This window comes from Anoplopoma fimbria, chromosome 23 (assembly GCF_027596085.1).
Source record: "Anoplopoma fimbria isolate UVic2021 breed Golden Eagle Sablefish chromosome 23, Afim_UVic_2022, whole genome shotgun sequence".
NCBI lineage: Eukaryota > Metazoa > Chordata > Actinopteri > Perciformes > Anoplopomatidae > Anoplopoma > Anoplopoma fimbria.
The window spans coordinates 121,692-145,218 of NC_072471.1; the positions used below are offsets into that span (position 1 = coordinate 121,692).

The following is a 23,527-nucleotide window of genomic DNA, read 5'->3' on the forward strand; positions in this document are numbered from 1 at the left end:
TACACAGGAAATGTGTATGTGTATATATACACATATATATATATATATATATATATATGTATATAAACATGTGTATACAGTCACCCCTCAAGTCAGTGTCTCCTGCTCTCATGTTTACATATATATACATATTAATAATAACATTAATAATAATAATAATGAACAGACTGACCTCTCAGTGGGTGTCTCCTGCTCTCATGTTTACATATATATACATATTAATAATAACATTAATAATAATAATAATGAACAGACTGACCTCTCAGTGGGTGTGTCCTGCTCTCATGTTGTCATCGCCTCATGTTTAAATATATATATAAACATATTCATATCTATATATATAGATATGAATATGTTTCTATCTTTAGCTCAGAGTTCCCCTCAGAGAGAACAGAGACGTTTTGTCTCTGCGTTGCTGTGGAGATTAGCTGAGGACTTAAAGAGCTTAATGAGCACGTAGGCCAACATGCTGCAGGAGGTACTAATACTAATACTAATGCTAACACTACTCAGTACTATACTCTCTGAGGCTCCCCTCAGAGAGAGGGCGTGCACACAATAGATCAATACAGAGTGGTTCATTGATCTATGTCATGTGATCAGGAGGAGTTGAAGAAGATGACGTCATTAAAAGAGTCCATCCTGATAATCAAACTGGATGTAAATATTTAGTTTATTAATGTGAAGAAGATCTCATCAGACCTGTTTCATTCTCATTCACATGTTTCTGTATTTATTCACTCGATCTGTTTCCTCCTCAGACCAGAAAGATAAGAAAAATAGGAAGGCCCTCAAACAAACTACAGACCATTTTGATCTAACGCAATTGGTTAAAGGGCCTACCAGAATAACAACTTCTTCGAAAACCCAGATTGACCTTATCTTTTGTAACAGACCTGAAAGAGTAATTAAGTCATTTAACTTCATTACTGGACTCTCGGACCACAATCTTACCCTAATATCTAGAAAACTCACAAAGAAACGGTTCCAAAGTGGTGGTACACGGTTTGAGCAATTCAGGATCCCTAAAAATGAGCTAGATAATTTTAAAAGTGCTGTACATCAAACTAATTGGACTAACTTAATGCCAGGGCTAAATGTGGAAGAAGATTGTAGTATATTCACAAATGAAATTGAGAGCATAGTACATCATTTCACAAAAAAAGTCAAAGGCAAAAAAAATCAAAAGAGGTTGCTACCATGGTTGAATTCTGAAGTACTGAAATTAATGAAGGATAGGGATCTTGCGCTCAAAAGGTCGTTAATGTCAAATCGGGTGAATGACAAACGCATATTTGTTACTTTACGGAATAAGTCCACTAAAGAGATGAGGAAAGCCAAAGCAAATTTCTTTATAAGTATCATTAATGAGGCGAAAGGCAATACAAAATTAATTTGGACCCAGATCCAGAAGCTCATGGGGTCGGATAATCGAAGGCGCAGCAGGCAATTAGAACTAAAAGACAATGGTAACCTGTTGCAAGATCCAGCAGATTTGGCTAAAGTATTCAATGAATACTTTATTGATTCTGTCGCTGAGATTACACAATGTTTCCCTCACACTTGTGTGAATCTCATACCAATTAATATTACTTTGCCCGTTTTTAACATCAATTGCATCACAGACAGTAAAGTTCAAATGCTCGTAAATTCCCTCAAACCCTCCACAACAAAAGATGTTTATGGTATGGACTCAGCCATGCTCAAACATCTTAAAGATGTATTGGCACCCCCCATTACACAGATCATCAATCTGTCAATCTCACAAGGGGTATTCCCAAAGGTTTGGAAGACAGCCGTTGTATCACCTATTTTTAAGTCAGGCGATTCTCAGGCTATTTGTAATTACAGGCCAATCAGCATCTTGCCCATGGTGTCCAAGGTCGCAGAGAAGTGGGTAGCAGAACAACTCATTTCCCATTTAAACAACAGCCCCTTTTCACTGCATCCCATGCAATTTGGTTTTAGAGCCAATCATTCTACAGACACTGCCAACTGCCTCTTAATTGAAAAGATTAAGTCTATGATGGACAAGGGAGGTACTGTTGGGGCTGTATTCTTAGACCTTAGAAAAGCTTTTGACACAGTAAATCACAACGTACTCATTTCCAAACTCTCCTCATTCAATTTCTCCAATAACGCCCTCAAGTGGTCAGAATCATATTTAATGAACAGAATCCAGTGTGTGAATGTCAGCAATCAAAAATCTTCTGCGCTGGATACACTAACTGGTGTCCCACAAGGGTCAATACTAGGTCCACTTCTTTTCAGTCTTTATATAAATGACTTGCCCTCTGTGTGCTCTGATGTAGAGATTCAGCTTTATGCTGATGACGCTGTGATTTTACTAAACCAATAAAAAAAACCAAAAAAAAAAACCACTTAATTTATCCTGATGTAATGCTTCATAAATCTGTGTTATTAGGAGGTTATGATGAGGTATGTTGCTGCTCTATAAAGCTTCATTCATCCTGATGTAATGCTTCATAAATCTGTGTTATTAGGAGGTTATGATGAGGTATGTTGCTGCTCTATAAAGCTTCATTCATCCTGATTTAATGCTTCATAAATCTGTGTTATTAGGAGGTTATGATGAGGTATGTTGCTGCTCTATAAAGCTTCATTCATCCTGATTTAATGCTTCATAAATCTGTGTTATTAGGAGGTTATGATGAGGTATGTTGCTGCTCTATAAAGCTTCATTCATCCTGATTTAATGCTTCATAAATCTGTGTTATTAGGAGGTTATGATGAGGTATGTTACTGCTCTATAAAACTTCATTTATCCTGATGTAATGCTTCTTCAATAATAATAATCATTATTAATAATAATAATAATCATTAATAATATAATAATAATCATTTTAATAATAATCATTCATAATAACAATAATAATCATAATCATGAACTATAATAATATTAATTATTATTATAATTAATAACGATAATAACAATAATCATTAATCACAATAACAATAATAATAACAACAACAACAACAATAATAATAATAATAATAATAATAATAATAATAATAATAATAATAATAATAATAATAATAATAATAATAATAATAATAATAATAATAATAATGATAATAATAATGAATGCATTTTAAACCAGTGTTTTAGACCTGGTTCCAGTCAGGGATCCTCGTAGCGACAGAGGTCTCACTCTGATCTGATCTCTGGTCTCATTGATCGTCTCGGTGTGTCAGTGATTAAAGACACAGTCACACAGTTTGATCCTCAGGAACCCTTTAACGGTCTCCACCCTCCACGTTCTCCTTCTGTTTAATCTGAAACTCTTTGAAACCGAATTCTTTTTGTTTTTACTTTATTTTAATGCAGCAAAGTTAAACACACGTTTAGAAAATCCAAACACAAAGTACATCTGACTGTCTCTTATTTTGAAGGAGTTGTTTGTGTCACTCTCTTATTTTGAAGGAGTTTTCCTTGAAATGGATGTTAGTTAGTTAGTTAGTGTGTCAGTTAGTTAGTTAGTTAGTTAGTTAGTTAGTCAGTCAGTTAGTGTGTCAGTTAGTTAGTTAGTTAGTTAGTTAGTTAGTTAGTTAGTTAGTTAGTTAGTTAGTTAGTTAGTTAGTTAGTTAGTTAGTTAGTCAGTTAGTTAGTTAGTTAGGTAGTTAGATATTGTGTTTGTTAATGCAAACACAATATCAATATAGTTAGTTAGTTAACTAACTAACTATATTGATATTGTGTTTGCATTTATTGTGTTAGTTAACTAACTAACTAACTAACTAACTAACTGACACACTTACTAACTGTAAAACTAACTGTCAGTTAGTTAGTTAGTTAGTTAGTTAGTTAGTCAATTAGTCAGTTAGTTAGTGTGTAAGTTAGATAGTGTGTCAGTTAGTTAGTGTATTAGTTAGATAGTGTGTCAGTTAGTTAGTGTATTAGTTAGATAGTGTGTCAGTTAGATAGTGTTACAGTTAGTTAGTGTGTCAGTTAGTTAAAGTGCTAGTTAGTTAGTTAGTTAGTTAGTTAGTTAGTTAGTTAGTTAGTCAGTCAGTCAGTCAGCATGTTAGTTAGTGTGTCAGTTGGTTAGTGGATTAGTTGGTTAGTTGGTTAGTTGGTTAGTTGGTTAGTAGTTAGTGTGTCAGTTAGTGTGTCAGTTAGTTAGTTAGTTAGTTAGTTAGTTAGTTAGTGACAGTTGGTGTGTCAGTTAGTTAGTTAGTTAGTTAGTTAGTTAGTTAGTTAGTTAGTTAGTTAGTTAGTTAGTTAGTTAGGACCATTTTTATTAATATTTCATTAACACAATGAGGAGGATTTGTCATTCCATGTCCTCCCAGATTCACTGTTGTTTTGTAACCAGCTTTGTTGCTATGTTTCCTTTTTTAAGCTTCTCTTGTGGCTGTTTATGATGGGATGCACAAAGAAGGGGGGATGTTCTCAGTGATGGAGATGCTCATGTTTCCTCAGAATGAGAAAAAAATCTAAGGTGACTGACTCCACTCTCTGCAGGTGAGTAAGTAAGTCACTCACCTGTCAGGTGAACAGAAGCTCCGCCCACATACAGACAGGTCATAGACTGAAACAACAAACAGCTGTCACCTGAAGTTCCCTGCAGAACTTCAGGTGACAGCAACCATGTTTCCAACCAAATGTAGCGCAAATTTTAACTGACTTTAGAGAAAATGGTATTAACGCTTCAACCTTCTTTATTTTGGAAATTGAAATCTCCTGAATGCTCCTAAATGCTCCTGAATGCTCCTGGAATCTCCTAAAATCTCCTGAATGCTCCTAAATGCTCCTGAATGCTCCTGGAATCTCCTAAAATCTCCTGAATGCTCCTAAATGCTCCTGAATGCTCCTGGAATCTTCTGGAGTCTCCTTAAATCTCCTGAATGCTCCTAAAATCTCCTGAATGCTCCTAAAATCTCCTGAATGCTCCTGAATGCTTCTGGAATCTCCTGAAAGCTCCTAAAATCTCCTGAAGGCTCCCGAATGCTTCGCAGGCTTCTATAAATCGTGGCTGTACCTGGACCGTGGACGTGCATCCTGCTACGGCCCTGCTGACACCGACTGCTACCACCATTATTATTACTAGTCACATTACTATTACTATTACCTGTACCATTAAGCATTTTAGCTTTACTTCCACCCTGAAGCCCTTTTGCTTTCTCGCTCTGCAGGTTTCCATGAATCGTTGTGGTACCTGGACCGTAGTCGTGCCTCCTGCTGTGAGCCGACTGACACCCACTGCTACTTCCATTATTATTATTAATCACATTACTATCCCTATTTTCATGGCTATAATTCTACTATAATAATTGCTGCTGTTATTATAAGTAGTCTTATTATATGAATCATTTATGTCATATACATTGAATGTGTTGTATCTAAGAACTGTTAAGCTGCTCATTCTGTACACATGACATCTATTGACTTCTGTCCATCCTGGGAGAAGGATCCCTCCTCTGTCGTTCTCCCAGAGGTTTCTTCCTTTTTTCTCCCTGTTAAAGGGGTTTTTAGGGGAGTTTTTCCTGTGCCGATGTGAGGGAAGGACAGAGGATGTCGCATGTGTACAGAATGTTCTTGGAATCTCCATAAATCTCCTAAAATCTCCTGAATGCTCCTGAATGCTCCAGACCATTGAAAACACCAGGTGGATGGAAACACATCTTTGTATGTTTTTAGGTATTAATAAGGTAACTAGTATTGGAAAGAGTACTAATAACTTTCTATATTAAGAATATTGTGGAGATCTTTTTTTTCCTGGCAAACACGCCGAAAGATTTTAAGTTAATTCAAAATTTAATTTCTAAATTTGCTACAATCATTTATTGGCATTTGAACGTAATTGTTAATAGACATGGCTGCATACCGAATATCGAACTTTAATCCTCAAAGTTACCAGTAAAAGTAATACAGTAAAACATACAATATACCATTTACCTCTTAACTACATCCAGTCGCTGTATCTGATTTTAAACTGAATGTCTACTGCTTTCACTTTTTTTTACTTTTAACAATTATTCATTTCTTAAATCTGTTTATTATTTTTCTTTTGTTGTTTCGGCTACATTTCATCACTTTCAACTGAACTTCACAGATCAAAATAGTACAAACAAGATTATCCTCTTTTATCCACTTCACCACAATATTTCTGTTTGTCATCAACACAAACTCAGAGTCACTAAAGTCACTAAAATATTCCTTCAAACTGTTGTAAAAACTACTAAAGTCAGTCAACACTGATCTATAAAACCTGCACTTTTAAAAACCACAAAAACATGAAAATACTCAGATATCAAAGTAGTGTTTTAGTCCAGCTGAGATCTAAACTAAGGCTTTGGTCAGAAACCTTCTTCCTGTTGGCGACAAGTTCCAGGATGAAATGTAGAAAACATTAATCAAAAAACATTTGGCTCTGGAGACCAAGTAAGGAAATCCTGACTGACTCTGTTTAAAATAAAAATGCGTCTTGTGCGATCGGATCACAAGCGGACGGCTGTAAAGAAGTTAATGTAAACGACCACCAAGAAGCATTGTGGTCCGATCACTTGAAGTAGGCTGAACGCGTTTCTCCTGTTGTTGATCGAACTCCATCGATACAATAAACTGTTTTTTAATGTATGATGTTACATATTTCATAAAGTCTAATAAGATTTGTTTGCAGGTCTTGATCATATATATTTAAAAAAACAAATATATATATGGAAAATGGTGTGAACAGGAGGAGAGCTTGAGGACAGTTTGAGTTTTATGTCCGACAGCAGAGCAGCTTGTGAAAGACGTTCCTGAACTCGGCGTTGAAGGCGGTGTAGATGATTGGGTTGACGGCGCTGTTGACGTAGCCGAGCCACGTTACCACGGAAATGAGGGTGGGGCTGATGTCACATGACTGGCACAATACCTTGGTGACATGTACAACGAAGAAAGGTGTCCAACAGGCCAGAAAAACACCTGGAGACACAGAGGACACACTATTAGAGGGACAGCTAGTCATATTTATTCCTCCGTAACAGCTGGAACTTTATTCTTCGTCTGGTCACTGAGGATTTCTTATTTAAGACGACTTCTTAACACTCGGCACAAGTTTGAGGTTCATCAGAAATAAGAGAAGATCCCTATAAATACAAGACTCTATCATCTGTATAACAAAGAATATTACAAGTCGTTGTGGAGTAATAATATTGTTCTTGTAGATTTCGGTTGAATTGATCTTTCACTTGTTCATCATTTATGAACAAACATAAAACAGTCCCATGAATAAACACAGATTCTGGATGAGCTGTCCAATCAGAGGACCATGAAACACCTTGAGGACATAAACTGTCATCCAGGGAACCATGTCAAAACAGCATCTACAATAATCTATAAAGCAGTCACAATAAAAAACAATGAAATATGATGAAATATGAATGAAATACTCTTTAATGTCCCTGCTGATATCTGGGGGTTTGTAGAGGTGAGGGTTCAAAGTACATACAGAGAGTTATGTCAGGGCTTTGAGTGTGTTTACATGGTGAGTTCAGATTAACTGCTCAGTATGAATTTGTTACCTGAGCACCACATTTACATAATATTCACGATACGCAGTGTGAGCGGCAAACAGCTGCTTTTTAAAGAAAGTTCCCCTTTAGTTAAATCAGTGGCACGTGAACAGGTTGAAACTGTCTTAAAGCTTTGTGTTTGATGGATGAGTGTTTTTCACAGTGACTTCACTCAGAAAAAGAACAATCAAACGTGGAGCCTCCACGGTTAGAAATAGTCTGAACCGTACGCCGTGTTTGTATTTTAAAACAGCTTATTCAGCAGTGGTTAATATCTGCCTTTAGCTGCTGACATCATTGACCTGTTCACCCTCAAAAACAAACACAATCCTATCTTAAATGGTATTTTTAGTATTTTTCACATCTTTTTTACATATTCTGAAAACATTTCTGTGGTGAACTTTAATCGAGACACTCTCTTTCCTGAACCCCAGGTGATCAGAGTTAGAGACTATAGTTAAACGTGTTTTATGACCATCAACAGGAAAACGATTAACAGTCTTCATGCAGGCCGTTTTCACTTTGTGTGAGCGTTGTGTGTAAATGTGGCGTGAAGCTGCTCCTGAGACAGTTTCCACGGAGATCGGTAGAAGCCGTTTCTATTTTTACTGCGAGGATCACAGCTTCGCTCTGTTACTGTAAAACATGAAAAACAGTTTGTGTTATTTGGCTCCATCTCACACATGAGATGCAAAACATCTCCAGTTCCTGCCGAAGCATCACCTTTACAGACTGATGAAGACCGCAGAGTTCAATATTTAATATGTGAAGAGACAAAGACATTCACACTGTGACACTGCCTCAGGGTTCAAAAACATGAAGTCAATTTAAGAAAATAACACTTATGATGTCAGAGATTCTTGTGCTCTTTTTTAAAAAAATGTTATATCATGTTGTGTTTTATTTGTAACCAGCTGAGGTGCTGGTTCTGTTTTCACTTTGTGACACCCACTGTATCAGGAACTGCCTGTCTGCCTGTCTGTCTGTCTGTCTGCCTGTCTGTCTGTCTGTCTGTCTGTCTGTCTGCCTGCCTGCCTGACTGCCGCCTGACAGGCGGAGAAGAAGAAGAAGAAGAAGAAGAAGAAGAAGAAGAAGAAGAAGAAGAAGAAGAAGAAGAAGAAGAAGAAGAAGAAGCAGGAATGACGGATACTCACCAACGACCACAGGAAGGACCTTCATGGCTTTTCGTTCTCTGCCGCTGACTCGGATGCTCTTGCTATTTCTTCTTCGTCTCTTTGCAGCGTTGGTCTTCATCGGGCCATTGTTGATCCTCTGTGTGGGCTCGCCGTCTGGTTCGATCTGCGTCGTCATCGGGTCGCTCTCCACGGTGACCCTCGCTCCCTCCTGCCGCTCCTCTGACACTGGGGTCGCAGAGGGTGTCGTCATGGAGACGGTGGATGGAGAGGTTGGGCTGAGTCCAGCCGGCTCGGCGAACGCGGGCTTCTCTTGACTCTTCGCCCGCCGAAGAGCCAAGCCGAGATGTAAAGAGAGGGCTCGACGACCGGCTCGCCCGGCTGAGCGCTGCCGATTGCTCCATCGCCGCAGGCCTCGAAACATCCAATAATACAAGAAGAGCATCACGGGACAAGGCACGAAGAAAGAGCAGATGGACGAGTACACCACGAACCGGTCGTCCTCCAGTTTGCACACGCTCGGGTCTCGACCCGGAACCCGGTTCAGACCAAAGATCACCGGACTGGCCACGCCCAGAGACAGCACCCACGTAGCAGTGATGAGGGCCAGCTGACGGACACTGAACTGGTTCCTGTTGTACTTCAGAGGGACCACCACCGCTATGTACCTGAAACACGACACGGACAGGTGAGTCCAGCAGGATGTTTGGTTTTAAAGTCCTTGAACTGAACAAAGTTCAAGCAGTACTATAGATGATTGACAGTTCTGTCATCAGACACATGATTGGATGAAGGCTTTTGTCTCTGATCTGTCATTGGTTTGTTCTCTAAAATTCTCCAGACTAAGAATAAGGAACATATTTAATAAACAGCACTTCATATTTACACTGTAAATCAAATAGAAATCAAAGATGTCCAACAGTTCGATGATGCTGTAGTTCCAATATGACTTCTTCTCTTTTGATGTTTCCAGTGTGAATCTAAACTCCTAAGTCATCATCTGGCTGCATGAAGCTGAAAGTTTGACCAACACGACAAACCTTCACAGTCCCCATCTTATCCTAACTTTGTCTCATCCTCACGTGTCCAATATTGAAGTCGGAGATCGATAAAGGAAAGTTTATCATTTTTAAACAGCGTCAGCAGCAGAATGGTTCAAAATAACAAGTGCTGGTGAGGACATGTCACCTGTCACTGAAATAAGGAAGACATGATTCCATTTGGAAAACCTGTAATTGATGTAGTGTTATAGAGGATAAAGTAAACATAATAACATAAGTATGGTTATTAAAGAATTAATTGTCAAAACCTTATTCCTTAACAGCAGACTAATGACTCCTTCAGGTCCGCAACACTCCATAATAATAATATAATATAATAATATTCAGGACTAAGAGCAAATTGGTGAAAGCAGCAAGTTCTCCTAATTCCCTCAAAGAGGACACTTGAGAACGAATGTTGTGGTTTGTGTCTTTTCTCTGCCTCATGAAGAACATTCAGACACTCAGGATAAGCCATTTCTTTTCTCATTAAGATTAATTCAATTCTAGGTAATACTAATCCATCAGAACTACAATAATAATAATAACTTAAAAAGAGGTAAAGGTAATTAGCACTGCTGCTACTTGAGTCTCCTTATTGTCTCCTCTGTGATGGAAGTCGTCATAATGTAAAGAGACGGACTTCTTACTCAAGAGATCTCAGATCATCTTCTCTAGATGTAACATATGAATCTGAAGCGACTCAAAGTGTATTCTATAATTAGATTAGATCCAGACTCACCTGTCCACACTGATGGCACACAGGTTGAGGATGGAGGCAGTGCACAGCATCACGTCCATCGTCATCAGAGCGTCACAAATAAAGGTGCTCAACGTCCAGATACCCCCCAGAAACTAAACACAAACAGACACAACGAATGAACGAAACGAGGAATCGTCCTCAATTAACAAAAGTGTCCACCCTGTACACATCCTCACCTTCTTCATTCATTCATTCATTCATTTTCCGTAACCTGCTTATCCAGTTAAGGGTCTCAGGGTGCTGGAGCCGATCTCAGCTGTCAATGGGCGAAGGCAGGGTTCACCTGGACAGGGTTCACCTGGACAGGTTCACCTGGACAGGTTCACCTGGACGGGGTTCACCTGGACAGGTCTCCAGTCTGTCGCAGGGCAGACATATAGAGACAGACAACCATTCTCACTCACATCCACACCTACGGGCAATTTAGAGTCTTAAATGCACCTAAGCTGCATGTCTTTGGACTGTGGGAGGAAGCCGGAGAACCCGGAGAGAACCCACGCTGACACGGGGAGAACATGCAAACTCCACACAGAAGGTTGTCCAGCCCGGGAACTGAACCCCGGCCCCTCTTGCTGTGAGGTGACAGTGCTAACCACTACACCACCGTGCAGCCCTCCTCACCTTCTAACATGTGATAACATTGTAAGTTTAAGTCAGACTGGTCCCCATAAACACTGACCTCAGAGTAGACCTTCTAACATGTCCTCACATTGTAGGTTGAAGTCATACTGGTACTCATTAACACTGACCTCAGAGTAGACCTTCTAACATGTCCTCACATTGTAGGTTGAAGTCATACTGGTACTCATTAACACTGACCTCAGAGTAGACGTAGAGCGGCAGCACCAGCACTGCCAGCAGCAGGTCGGCGACCGCCAGGCTGATGATGAAGTAATTGGTAGCAGTTTTCAGGGAGCGCTCAGTGAGCACGCTCAGACACACCAGGACATTCCCCACGATGATGACCAGGATTAGGGGGACACCGAGGACGAGGGCCAGATAGTTGTAGTCTTTCAGATGCGTATCACCTTGAGGGATTCCAGGTGTCACATTGTCCATGATGGAGGCCCCAAACACAGCTGAACACAGCTGCTGGGCTTCGTTTAACATCTGGACACAAGATAGTTCAGTCAGGGCGTTTGCTGTGTTGCATAGATTTGGATCGGGTTGTGTCTGTGTCTCACCATGTTGGTACCCGTCCCAGGCTCAGAATCTGTACCCTGGGGTCTCAGCAGTGTGACAGCAGGCTGAGTTTATTTCTTACTGGTTTTCTCTTCACTCATCACTGTGACATTGAATGGTTGTTGTTTTCTTCTGCTGACTGTAAATGACAAACAGGGAAATGTAGTTTATTTTGGCTCAGTACCACACCCATCCTGCTGCCCAGATACCCACTAGTGCACCAAACGTGGATTAATCATCCACTGAAAATAGACCCAAAGAGACCCCTGATCTGTGATGGAACATACTACAAAGTAAGACTTAACAAAATAACAGCAGGATAGAGAGAGGGTTATTTGTTGTGAGGATGATCCATCATATATCACAGCTTCATACTGTTTCAGCAGCTGCAGAGTTTCTGATAAGAAATGACCCAATCTGAATTATTGGAGCTGACCTTCAGGTCAAACCAATGTTGGTTCACACATAATGATTTCTAATATTTTAAACATGTTTGGTTGCTTGTCTGAATTTTAATATCAAACAGATTGATCCTTGCTGAGCTTCCTGCTCTTGTTTTGGCTGTTATGAGAGGAAGTAGAGCAGGTTGTATTAGATGTCAGAGGCATTGTTTGGTGAAGTGTCTTCTCTCACAAAATGAATCAGATCACAGAGCTGCTCTTATCCTGTGATGCTGCTCTCAGACAGCTTCACCGTTACCATGACGCCCAGATACGAGGACCAGCACAGAGACAAGATACACCAACTACAAAAACAACTTCACTGTTACCATGACACCCTGAGACAAGGACCAGCACAGAGACAAGATACACCACCTACATAAACAACTTCACCGTTACCATGACGCCCCAGAGACAAGGTGACGTTTGTGACGTTTGTGACATTGTTGACGTTGTTGACGTTGTTGATGTTGTTGACGTTGTTGACGTTGTTGACGTTTGTGACGTTGTTGACGTTGTTGACGTTGTTGACGTTTGTGACGTTGTTGACGTTGTTGACGTTTGTGACGTTGTTGACGTTGTTGACGTTTGTGACGTTTGTGACGTTGTTGACGTTGTTGACGTTGTTGACGTTTGTGACGTTGTTGACATTGTTGACGTTTGTGACGTTTGTGACGTTTGTGACGTTGTTGACGTTGTTGATGTTGTTGACGTTGTTGATGTTGTTGACATTGTTGACGTTGTTGACATTTGTGACGTTTGTGACATTGTTGATGTTGTTGACGTTGTTGATGTTGTTGATGTTGTTGACGTTGTTGACGTTTGTGACGTTTGCGGCGTTGGTTGCAATTGTAAAGTTGGTTACATTTGTGATGTTTGGGACGTTTGGGACTTTTGGGACGTAAGTTCTACCAATTCCCAGCATTCCAAGTACTTCCACTTAAGGCTAAGAGGGACTCACTAGGGGTGAATCTTACCTTTGTTGATTGCTTTCGCACTTCATCCCTTTTTACAAAGATTTGTAGGTGGGGGACCGAACACCAGGTCTGTCTATACACAGATGACCTACTGCTTTATGTTACAGATCCAGTTAGTTGCATAGATGGTAATCCTGAATATGTTTGGTTGATTTTTGGGTTAAAAGAGCAAATATTTCCTGTTGAATGAGGTAGCTGAAGAATTCCAGGCAGTACCCAACTTTCTACTTGGCTTCCATGGGCTTTCACTGTTTAGGGATCTATATCACAGATCATACTCTTTCACCTGTCGATCATACCAACGTGTTCTACTCCTTTCCAACATCCAAAAGGTTTTGGCTTTTGAAAGTCTGTCCAGGGTTTTGGGTTTGTCTGTTTGTGCTTGTGTGTATGTGTCCAATCTCATGCTTGATAAGATTTGAGGCATGAAGACGTACATCTGAACATTGACTGATAATCACAGCGCCTCCTATTGGTAACAGGAAGTATGCCTCGTTCGACAACATCATTTGTTTACCTTTGATATAATTCAATTCAATTCAATTCAATTCAGTTTATTTTGTATAGCCCAGAATCACAAATTACAAATTTGCCTCAGAGGGCTTTACAATCTGTGCACATGCAACATCCTCTGTCCTTCCCTCTAAAGCAACAAAATGCATGTTGAGTGCTTGAACTCTAGCGCCACGTAGTTGACACAGGAAGTGGTACACAACTTGACATATGTCATATCCAGCGCCACACAGATAACGTCTAACTCCTATCTGCAGTGTTTGATGGTCACTGAAGTTCATGGACGCGTCGACCGGCGTCCCAACAGTACCACAGACCATCATCACTGCTTTAAGCTTTAATTATTATTACTATCATATATGAAGAGAGGAGGAACCACGATTGTAATAAAGACAAAAGATAATGCATAACAACATCTGATCCAACTTTAGAAATATAATGAGTATCATATCTGATCAGATTTGATAATTTATATAAAACAGAAGACAAACCGGTTCAAACTCACTCAACATAGCTTTCACAGTCAACAAAGAAAGAAACAAATAGTCAAATTAAACAAATGAAATGTATAAATACGTAGAAGAATGGTAGAAATATGCCACAGATGTATGTTGTGCACTTGAAGTATACTCTTAGGAATAAAAACAGTAGAAAACATGAAAGATCCAAACTCACAGTTTAGACGAGAAATCGTCCTCAAAGATTCTTCAAATGACGTTTTCTCTCGTTTTATGGTTAAGTTTAATTTTCCATTTTAGAATCACAGATTATACAATCTATAAAATGTTCTTGATCCTCAGACGTTGTACTGATCTCCTCCTGGTTCTCCTGATCTCCTCCTGGTTCTCCTGATCTCCTCCTGGTTCTCCTGATCTCCTCCTATTTCATCAGTGTCTTCCTCCTCCTGTTTCTTTGCTTCTACTCGTCGTCTTTTTTACTCTCACTGACATAAACTTTTTTCTTCTGGTCTATAAAAAGATTCAACAAAGGCCGTCATCGCCTCCTCTCTCTTTGTCTGTCTGTCTCTCTGTCTGTCTCTCTCTCTCTCTCTCTCTCTTTTATCTCTCTCTCTTTCTCTCTCTCTCTCTGTCTCTCTGTCTCTTTATCTGTCTCTCTCTCTCTGTCTGTCTCTCTCTCTCTCTCTCTGTCTCTCTTTCTGTCTCTGTCTCTCTCTCTCTGTCTCTCTGTCTCTCTCTGTCTGTCTCTCTCTCTCTCTCTCTCTGTTACTCTCTCTCTCTCGTGCTCTTTATTGCCGCTCTGTGATTGGCTGACTGTCAGTAGTGATGTAGAAACCCTCCCCTCTTTCTCTAGTTTTCTTCACCTCTCTTTGTTCTGATCTTCCTCTTCTTCTGTGGTGTTTCTACCTGCTGAAATGATGGTAGTTATGGTTACAATCCACCGCTACACACAGAAGATGTGTTAACAGGAGGATCAGAGATCTGAACATCTGTATAAAGTCTATAAAACATCTGTACAAGATCTATAAACCATCTGCATAACGTCTGTAAATCACCTGTATTACATCTGTAAACCATCTGTTTATAGCATGCAAATGCTACATGGAGGCTGGATATAGCATGCTAACGCTACATGGAGGCTGGTTACCTGTATGTTACCTTACAGTAACATGAATGAAGCAGTATCCTTTGACCTCTTGTACCTTACTGTTGGTGGTTCAGACCCTTCATCATCAGAGCTTCATCATGAGCTGAGAGTCTGAACACTCAAAATGATAATGAACTTATTAGCATCAGTAAGAGAAAGCAGCAGAAAGGTTCTTTTATTAAGTCTCATGAATTATTCATTCAGATTTCTGTTCACATTCAAACTGTATTTAATTATAAAACAATAAAAACGATGGCTTCATTTAAATAATAGAATCTATAATTATACTTGAGCAATGAAAACAAATTCACACACACATATTTATTTGTCTCTGACTTTTCAATCTGTTCAATCTGTGATCTGTCATCACTCTGGTATGAATCTGCATCGATGATGAGCTATATCACATCAGTACGATTGGCTGCAGCGTCCAATCAGATAACTGATGAACGATGAGGGGGCGTGTCCCTCACGACACTTCCTGGAAGGAAGCTCTCGTGCATCCTCGCTCATGGCTCCTCAGAGATCCCGAGTAGGTCCAGAGAATGTCTAATATGAGGAGAACTGGCACTCGCGGGTTAGTTCCGGGTTTCCGGACTGGTTGCAGTAATAATCTTTGACCATGCGGGGCGCTCGTAGGCGAGTCCAGAATGAATGGGAGCCAACAGGGTTTTATCCTCAGAATCCACTTTTCTCACGATGTAATTTTTTGTCAAGTAATTTGAAAGTTGCTATCAAAGGGTGGGGCTAAAATAATAAACTCAGCTGAATATTGTATTTTTTAAGGTCACGTATCTGTTCTAAAAAGGTGTTCAAAAAATGCGATGACGTCACACTGTCAGAGGTACTGCTTTACGGCAGTTTCTGAATCACTTCGGCACTTCCTTTTATTAACATATAATAGTATAATATATATATATATATAATATAAATACAGTACGCAAAAATAACTTCGACGGAAAGTCCTCCTTAAGATCATGTTTCCGATGCGCTTCAGCTTCAGATGCCGTCAAGAGGGGTCTCTGGTCGTAATCAGTCGCAAGTCCGTCCCTGACCAATCAGCATTCATTAGCAGAATGCTAGCGTATACGGCCAACAACGGCCCAAACTGTAAGAAATCGAAAGGACATAAGTACTCACTCATTTGACTTTTGAACCATAATCTATATTGAACTTGCGGAATCTACAATAAAATTTGCGATATTTCAACGACAAGCAGGTGAAAGAGGCATAATTAGCCGTTTAGCCCGATAGACTCCCATTCAATCTGGACTCGCCCGCGATCACCCCCAGTGGATGTCTCATGGAACTACAACCAAAATCGGTACAATGGGGCGTATAGGGAGTGCCCAGGCTCTTCGTAGACGGGCTCTGGTAGGTCCTCTGTGTAACCTCTGACCTTTGACCTCTGACCTCTGGTCTTTGACCTCTGGTCTTTGACCACACGTTAAATAAATAAGACAGAAAATATGTCTGTTTAAAGTGATTGAACATCTTTTTATTCAGTGATGACTTCACAGATTACATTGTTTACATTGTTCACATTGTTTATGCATTCATTCATTTAATTGATCAGATTAATAAAAGCTGTCTGTTGACAGATTCCTTCATACAAACACCAGCTGAGTCTCAGCCACAAGATGCCTGTGAACTACAACTCCCAGGGTGCATTTCACTAACAAACGTCCAATCACAGATTCATGAAGTGAGGAGCCGCTGTAATTTTTCTGTTTTCTTATTTGAACTGATTCTAAAGTGGAACTTCTGACTGACCATAGAAACTCTCCAGTAGGATTCAACCGTAATACTGGTTCATGTTCGAAACCAGTTTAAAGTGTCGGTCTCTTAGGACTACACCTCCCTTGAGCCTCAGCTACTGTGGCCATGGAGACGAGCACTGTGCACTATAACAGGTAGGTGTGATGATGATGATGATGATGATGATGATGATGATGAAGACGCTGCTCTCTGTCACTTCTTTCCGACGCCAAACGGGTCAGTTGTGGCGCCGCCGGCCATCTCGTCTCCTCGCTGAAGGGCGGAGCCAAGGTTCGCAGTCAGACATGTGGAGAGGACACACCCTCTCCTCCTGTTGAGGTGAGACAGGTACAGAAGGAGACACAGGTGAGACATTTACAGAAGGAGACACAGGTGAGACATTTACAGAAGGAGACACAGGTGAGACATTTACAGAAGGAGACACAGGTGAGACATTTACAGAAGGAGACACGTGAGACATTTACAGAAGGAGACACAGGTGAGACATTTAAAGAATGAGACACAGGTGAGACATTTACAGAAGGAGACACAGGTGAGACATTTACAGAAGGAGACACAGGTGAGACATTTAAAAGAGACACAGGTGAGACATTTACAGGTGAGACATTTAAAGAATGAGACACAGGTGAGACATTTAAAGAATGAGACACAGGTGAGACATTTATAGAAGGAGACACAGGTGAGACATTTACAGGAAGAGAACACAGGTGAGACAAGCACAGACGGAGACACAGGTGAAACAGGTACAGAAGGAGACACAGGTGAAACAGGTACAGGAGGAGACACAGGTGAGACAGGTACAGAAGGAGACACAGGTGAGACAGGTACAGGAGGAGACACAGGTGAAACAGGTACAGGAGGAGACACAGGTGAAACAGGTACAGGAGGAGACACAGGTGAGACAGGTACAGGAGGAGACACAGGTGAGACAGGTACAGGAGGAGACACAGGTGAGACAGGTACAGGAGGAGACACAGGTGAAACAGGTACAGAAGGAGACACAGGTGAAACAGGTACAGGAGGAGACACAGGTGAAACAGGTACAGGAGGAGACACAGGTGAGACAGGTACAGGAGGAGACACAGGTGAAACAGGTACAGGAGGAGACACAGGTGAAACAGGTACAGGAGGAGACACAGGTGAAACAGGTACAGAAGGAGACACAGGAGGAGACACAGGTGAGACAGGTACAGGAGGAGACACAGGTGAAACAGGTACAGAAGGAGACACAGGTGAAACAGGTACAGGAGGAGACACAGGTGAAACAGGTACAGGAGGAGACACAGGTGAAACAGGTACAGAAGGAGACACAGGTGAGACAGGTACAGGAGGAGACACAGGTGAGACAGGTACAGGAGGAGACACAGGTAGAGACACAGGTGAGACAGGTACAGGAGGAGACACAGGTGAGACAGGTACACAGGTCAGGTAGGAGGAGACACAGGTGAAACAGACACAGGTGAAACAGGTACAGAAGGAGACACAGGTGAGACAGGTACAGGAGGAGACACAGGTGAAACAGGTACAGGAGGAGACACAGGTGAGACAGGTACAGGAGGAGACACAGGTGAGACAGGTACAGGAGGAGACACAGGTGAAACAGGTACAGGAGGAGACACAGGTGAGACAGGTACAGAAGGAGACACAGGTAAACGTAAATGATGATCTCTAAGTGGATTTATGGACATTTATTCTGGATTGACATTAGAGATAATGATATCACTGGCTCGAATCAAATATGTACAGGTGAATCGCAACTGTACAGGTAAATATATGTAAATATAAAGTCTAGTGTGAGAACAGAACAGTAAAACAAACAGACGAGTTTAAACCAGATTTAAAAACTCTGAGACTACGTACATAATAGTTAAGACTCTGATCTCATCCATCGAGGTGTTTGAGTCCATCGAGGTGTTTGAGTCCACCGAGGTGTTTGAGTCCATCGAGGTGTTTGAGACCTTCCAGATGTTTGAGTCCATCGAGGTGTTTGAGTCCACCGAGGTGTTTGAGTCCATCGAGGTGTTTGAGTCCTTCCAGATGTTTGAGTCCATTGAGGTGTTTGAGTCCTTCCAGATGTTTGAGTCCACCGAGGTGTTTGAGTCCATCGAGGTGTTTGAGTCCATCGAGGTGTTTGAGTCCTTCCAGATGTTTGAGTCCATTGAGGTGTTTGAGTCCTTCCAGATGTTTGAGTCCACCGAGGTGTTTGAGTCCATCGAGGTGTTTGAGTCCACCGAGGTGTTTGAGTCCATCGAGGTGTTTGAGTCCATCGAGGTGTTTGAGTCCTTCCAGATGTTTGAGTCCATTGAGGTGTTTGAGTCCTTCCAGATGTTTGAGACCTTCCAGATGTTTGAGTCCATCGAGGTGTTTGAGTCCATCGAGGTGTTTGAGTCCATCGAGGTGTTTGAGTCCATCGAGGTGTTTGAGTCCATCGAGGTGTTTGAGTCCATCCAGATGTTTGATGTGGAGACTCTGAGGAGGAAAGAAATCTACTGATTCTTTTTTTCAGCTGCGATAAAGTTCTAAAAAAATAAACGTTGTTCTAAAGAAGTTCAGTACATCAAGTTACTAAATATCATTTAACGGGTAAAACGGGACGAGGGTCATAATCTCAGGCTGTGTATGATGTGCATTATTGTGTATTTTTGTCTGTATCATGTGTATTATTGTCTGTACAATGTGTGTTATTGTCTGTATCATGTGTATTATTGTCTGTATCATGTGTATTATTGTCTGTATCATGTGTATTATTTTCTGTACAATGTGTATTATTGTCTTGTGTATTTTTGTGTATTCTTGTGTATTCTCGTGTTAACCTGTGTATTATTGTGTATTTTTATGTATTATTGTGTATTCTAGTGTATTCTTGTGTATTCTTGTGTAATTTTGTGTATTCTTGTGTATTCCTCTGTATTATTGTGTATTCTTGTGTATTCTTGTGTATTCTTCTGTATTATTTCTACCTATGTATTATTTCCTGTGTTGTTGACGTGTTGACGAGACTCAAACCTGCAGACAAAACAGGAAACAGATTCCTTTTAAAAGGTGTTTTATTATAATTTATTTTATTAGGATTCTCATAATTAAAGTTTTACTTATTATCACAAGAAATGTTAAATACATTTTTCATAATTATGTCATAGATTCTCAGCTTCCAATGATATTTCTTTCTTATAGTGTGAGAATTGTGTTTAAAATCTGTATTAACATAATAATGTCTCATTATCACAAGATTAGATCCATAGTTAAAATTATTTAATAACTAATAATTTAATAACAAGATAGTGACTGAACATTCAGTATAACATATTAATAAAAGATAAGTTTGAGCTTTAGCAGACAAAGAAAACTATGTTTTTCACATTTATTACAAGATGTTTTTCATCATAAAATAAAAATCTTTATTATGTTTAATAATCAGATATGATCATCACAACAACTATTATTATTATTGTTATTATTATATAATTATTATTACTATTATTATTATTGTTATTATTATTATTAATATTATTCAAAGCTTCATTAAGTTTTAAACTTTTATCTTCTGATATTAATATTTCAGTCTCACCTGTTGAGAGAACGAGGAAGAGGACCAGCAGAGACAGAAACCATCATCATCATCCTCATTATCATTATCATCATCATCATCTTCATCATCATCATCATCAGAGAGAGCGAAGCAGCCTGAACAGACTTCATGCTGTTCTCAGCAGACGGACAGACGGACAGACGGAGGACGACTGTATTTATAGTCAGAAAGTCTCAAGGTCACAAAGTCATCTGTTCAGAGACAAGACACGCCTCAACCTTTTAAAAACATCATAGAATATATATATAATAAATATAATACATATAATACATCTATATAATATATAATAGTTATAATAAATATATATATAATAAATTCAATATATAATTAATATAACTGTCATCTGTTCAGAGACAAGACACGCCTCAACCTTTTAAAAACATCATAGAATATATATATAATAAATATAATACATATAATACATCTATATAATATATAATAGTTATAATAAATATATATATAATAAATTCAATATATAATTAATATAACTGTCATCTGTTCAGAGACAAGACACGCCTCAACCTTTTAAAAACATCATAGAATATATATATAATAAATATAATACATATAATACATCTATATAATATATAATAGTTATAATAAATATATATATAATAAATTCAATATATAATTAATATAACTGTCATCTGTTCAGAGACAAGACACGCCTCAACCTTTTAAAAACATCATAGAATATATATATAATAAATATAATACATATAATACATCTATATAATATATAATAGTTATAATAAATATATATATAATAAATTCAATATATAATTAATATAACTGTCATCTGTTCAGAGACAAGACACGCCTCAACCTTTTAAAAACATCATAGAATATATATATAATAAATATAATACATATAATACATCTATATAATATATAATAGTTATAATAAATATATATATAATAAATTCAATATATAATTAATATAACTGTCATCTGTTCAGAGACAAGACACGCCTCAACCTTTTAAAAACATCATAGAATATATATATAATAAATATAATACATATAATACATCTATATAATATATAATAGTTATAATAAATATATATATAATAAATTCAATATATAATTAATATAACTGTCATCTGTTCAGAGACAAGACACGCCTCAACCTTTTAAAAACATCATAGAATATATATATAATAAATATAATACATATAATACATCTATATAATATATAATAGTTATAATAAATATATATATAATAAATTCAATATATAATTAATATAACTGTCATCTGTTCAGAGACAAGACACGCCTCAACCTTTTAAAAACATCATAGAATATATATATAATAAATATAATATATAATAGTTATAATAAATATATATATAATAAATTCAATATATAATTAATATAACTGTCATCTGTTCAGAGACAAGACACGCCTCAACCTTTTAAAAACATCATAGAATATATATATATAATAAATATAATACATCTATATAATATATAATAGTTATAATAAATATATATATAATAAATTCAATATATAATTAATATAACTGTCATCTGTTCAGAGACAAGACATGCCTCAACCTTTTAAAAACATCATAGAATATATATATAATAAATATAATATATAATAGTTATAATAAATATATATATAATAAATTCAATATATAATTAATATAACTGTCATCTGTTCAGAGACAAGACATGCCTCAACCTTTTAAAAACATCATAGAATATATATATAATAAATATGATACATATATATAATATATAATAGTTATAATAAATATATGTATAATAAATTCAAAATATAATTAATATAACTGTCATCTGTTCAGAGACAAGACACGCCTCAACCTTTTAAAAACATCATAGAATATATAATAAATATAATACATATAATATATATATAATAAATATAATATATATATATATATATAATAAATATAATAGTTATAATAAATATAATAGTTATAATAAATATAATATATATAATAAATATAATACATATAATATATATAATAGTTATAATAAATAGAATATATATAATACATATAATATATATATAATAAATATAATACATATATATAATAGTTATAATAAATATAATATATATAATAGATAAAATACATATATATAATAAATAGAATAGTTATAATAAATAGAATATATATAATACATATAATAAATTAAATATATATAATTTATATAACAGTCATCTGTTCTCTGGAGACACGACGCTCCTCAACCTTCTCAACAACATAATATTATATATATATTATATATGAAGAAATGTAATATATATAATGAACATAATATATGTAATATATAAATAATTAATATAACATTTTGGATCATGACCAAAACAAAATAAAACAGGGATGAATGATGACTTTTGTCCTCGAACACGGAGACACTCATGATTAGAATCATTAATATAAACATTACATGTATTTATTTATTTATTGAGATTAAAGTGTGTTTGACCGTCAGCAGACCTGAGGTCAGCATGAAGCCGCTCATCTTCAGCTGAAGGTCTCTGCTGAGCGATGAAGGACGTCTCAATATTGACTCTGTCCCTTTATCCCTGGAGCTGTCTGAGGCTTCATGAGAACCACCTGACCTCTGACCTCTCTGTAGCCATGGGGACCACTGATACACACACACTGAAACCTGCTTCTTCTGGAGCCTGTAGTGTACATTATTATTATGATTATCATGATTATTAATATGGGGTTTTATATACATCAACATTCATTTAATATAAGGAGATGATTTAATGAATGTGTCATGTTAATAAACTATTGATTATTAATCAGATGGAATTCATCATCATTGTGTTGAAACCAAGCTCCATCTCAAAAACTACTTATTCATAAGAGTCTACTGTTTAGTTTGGAATTAATATTATTATTATTATCATCTTTAAAACAAATTAATTCAGAATAAAAAAAAGAGATAAAATTACTTTCACATTTCATATATATATATATATATATATATACTGTATAT

The 23,527-nt window shown here is 37.7% G+C and overlaps 1 protein-coding gene across 1 annotated transcript; it reads right to left on the bottom strand.

The window, feature by feature from the left end:
• Positions 1 to 6,728: 6,728 nt before the first annotated feature.
• On the bottom strand, positions 6,729 to 11,516 carry drd4-rs (dopamine receptor D4 related sequence). The gene is made up of 4 exons (XM_054624870.1): positions 11,277 to 11,516; positions 10,437 to 10,549; positions 8,676 to 9,322; positions 6,729 to 6,931 (listed from the first exon to the last, which is right to left on the bottom strand). Exons 1-4 carry the CDS (start codon positions 11,514 to 11,516, stop codon positions 6,729 to 6,731), a joined length of 1,203 nt encoding a protein of 400 aa, XP_054480845.1.
• Between the last annotated feature and the right edge of the window lie 12,011 nt (positions 11,517 to 23,527).

Excerpts from the sequence above, each read along its gene's own strand:
- drd4-rs (XM_054624870.1), bottom strand. The coding sequence starts at position 11,516 with ATGGACAATGTGACACCTGGAATCCCTCAAGGTGATACGCATCTGAAA. Across the intron at positions 10,550-11,276 it reads CGCTCTACGTCTACTCTGAG|TTTCTGGGGGGTATCTGGAC; the intron begins GTCAGTGTTAAT and ends GTTTGTGTTTAG. Across the intron at positions 6,932-8,675 it reads GGTCCTTCCTGTGGTCGTTG|GTGTTTTTCTGGCCTGTTGG; the intron begins GTGAGTATCCGT and ends CTGTGTCTCCAG.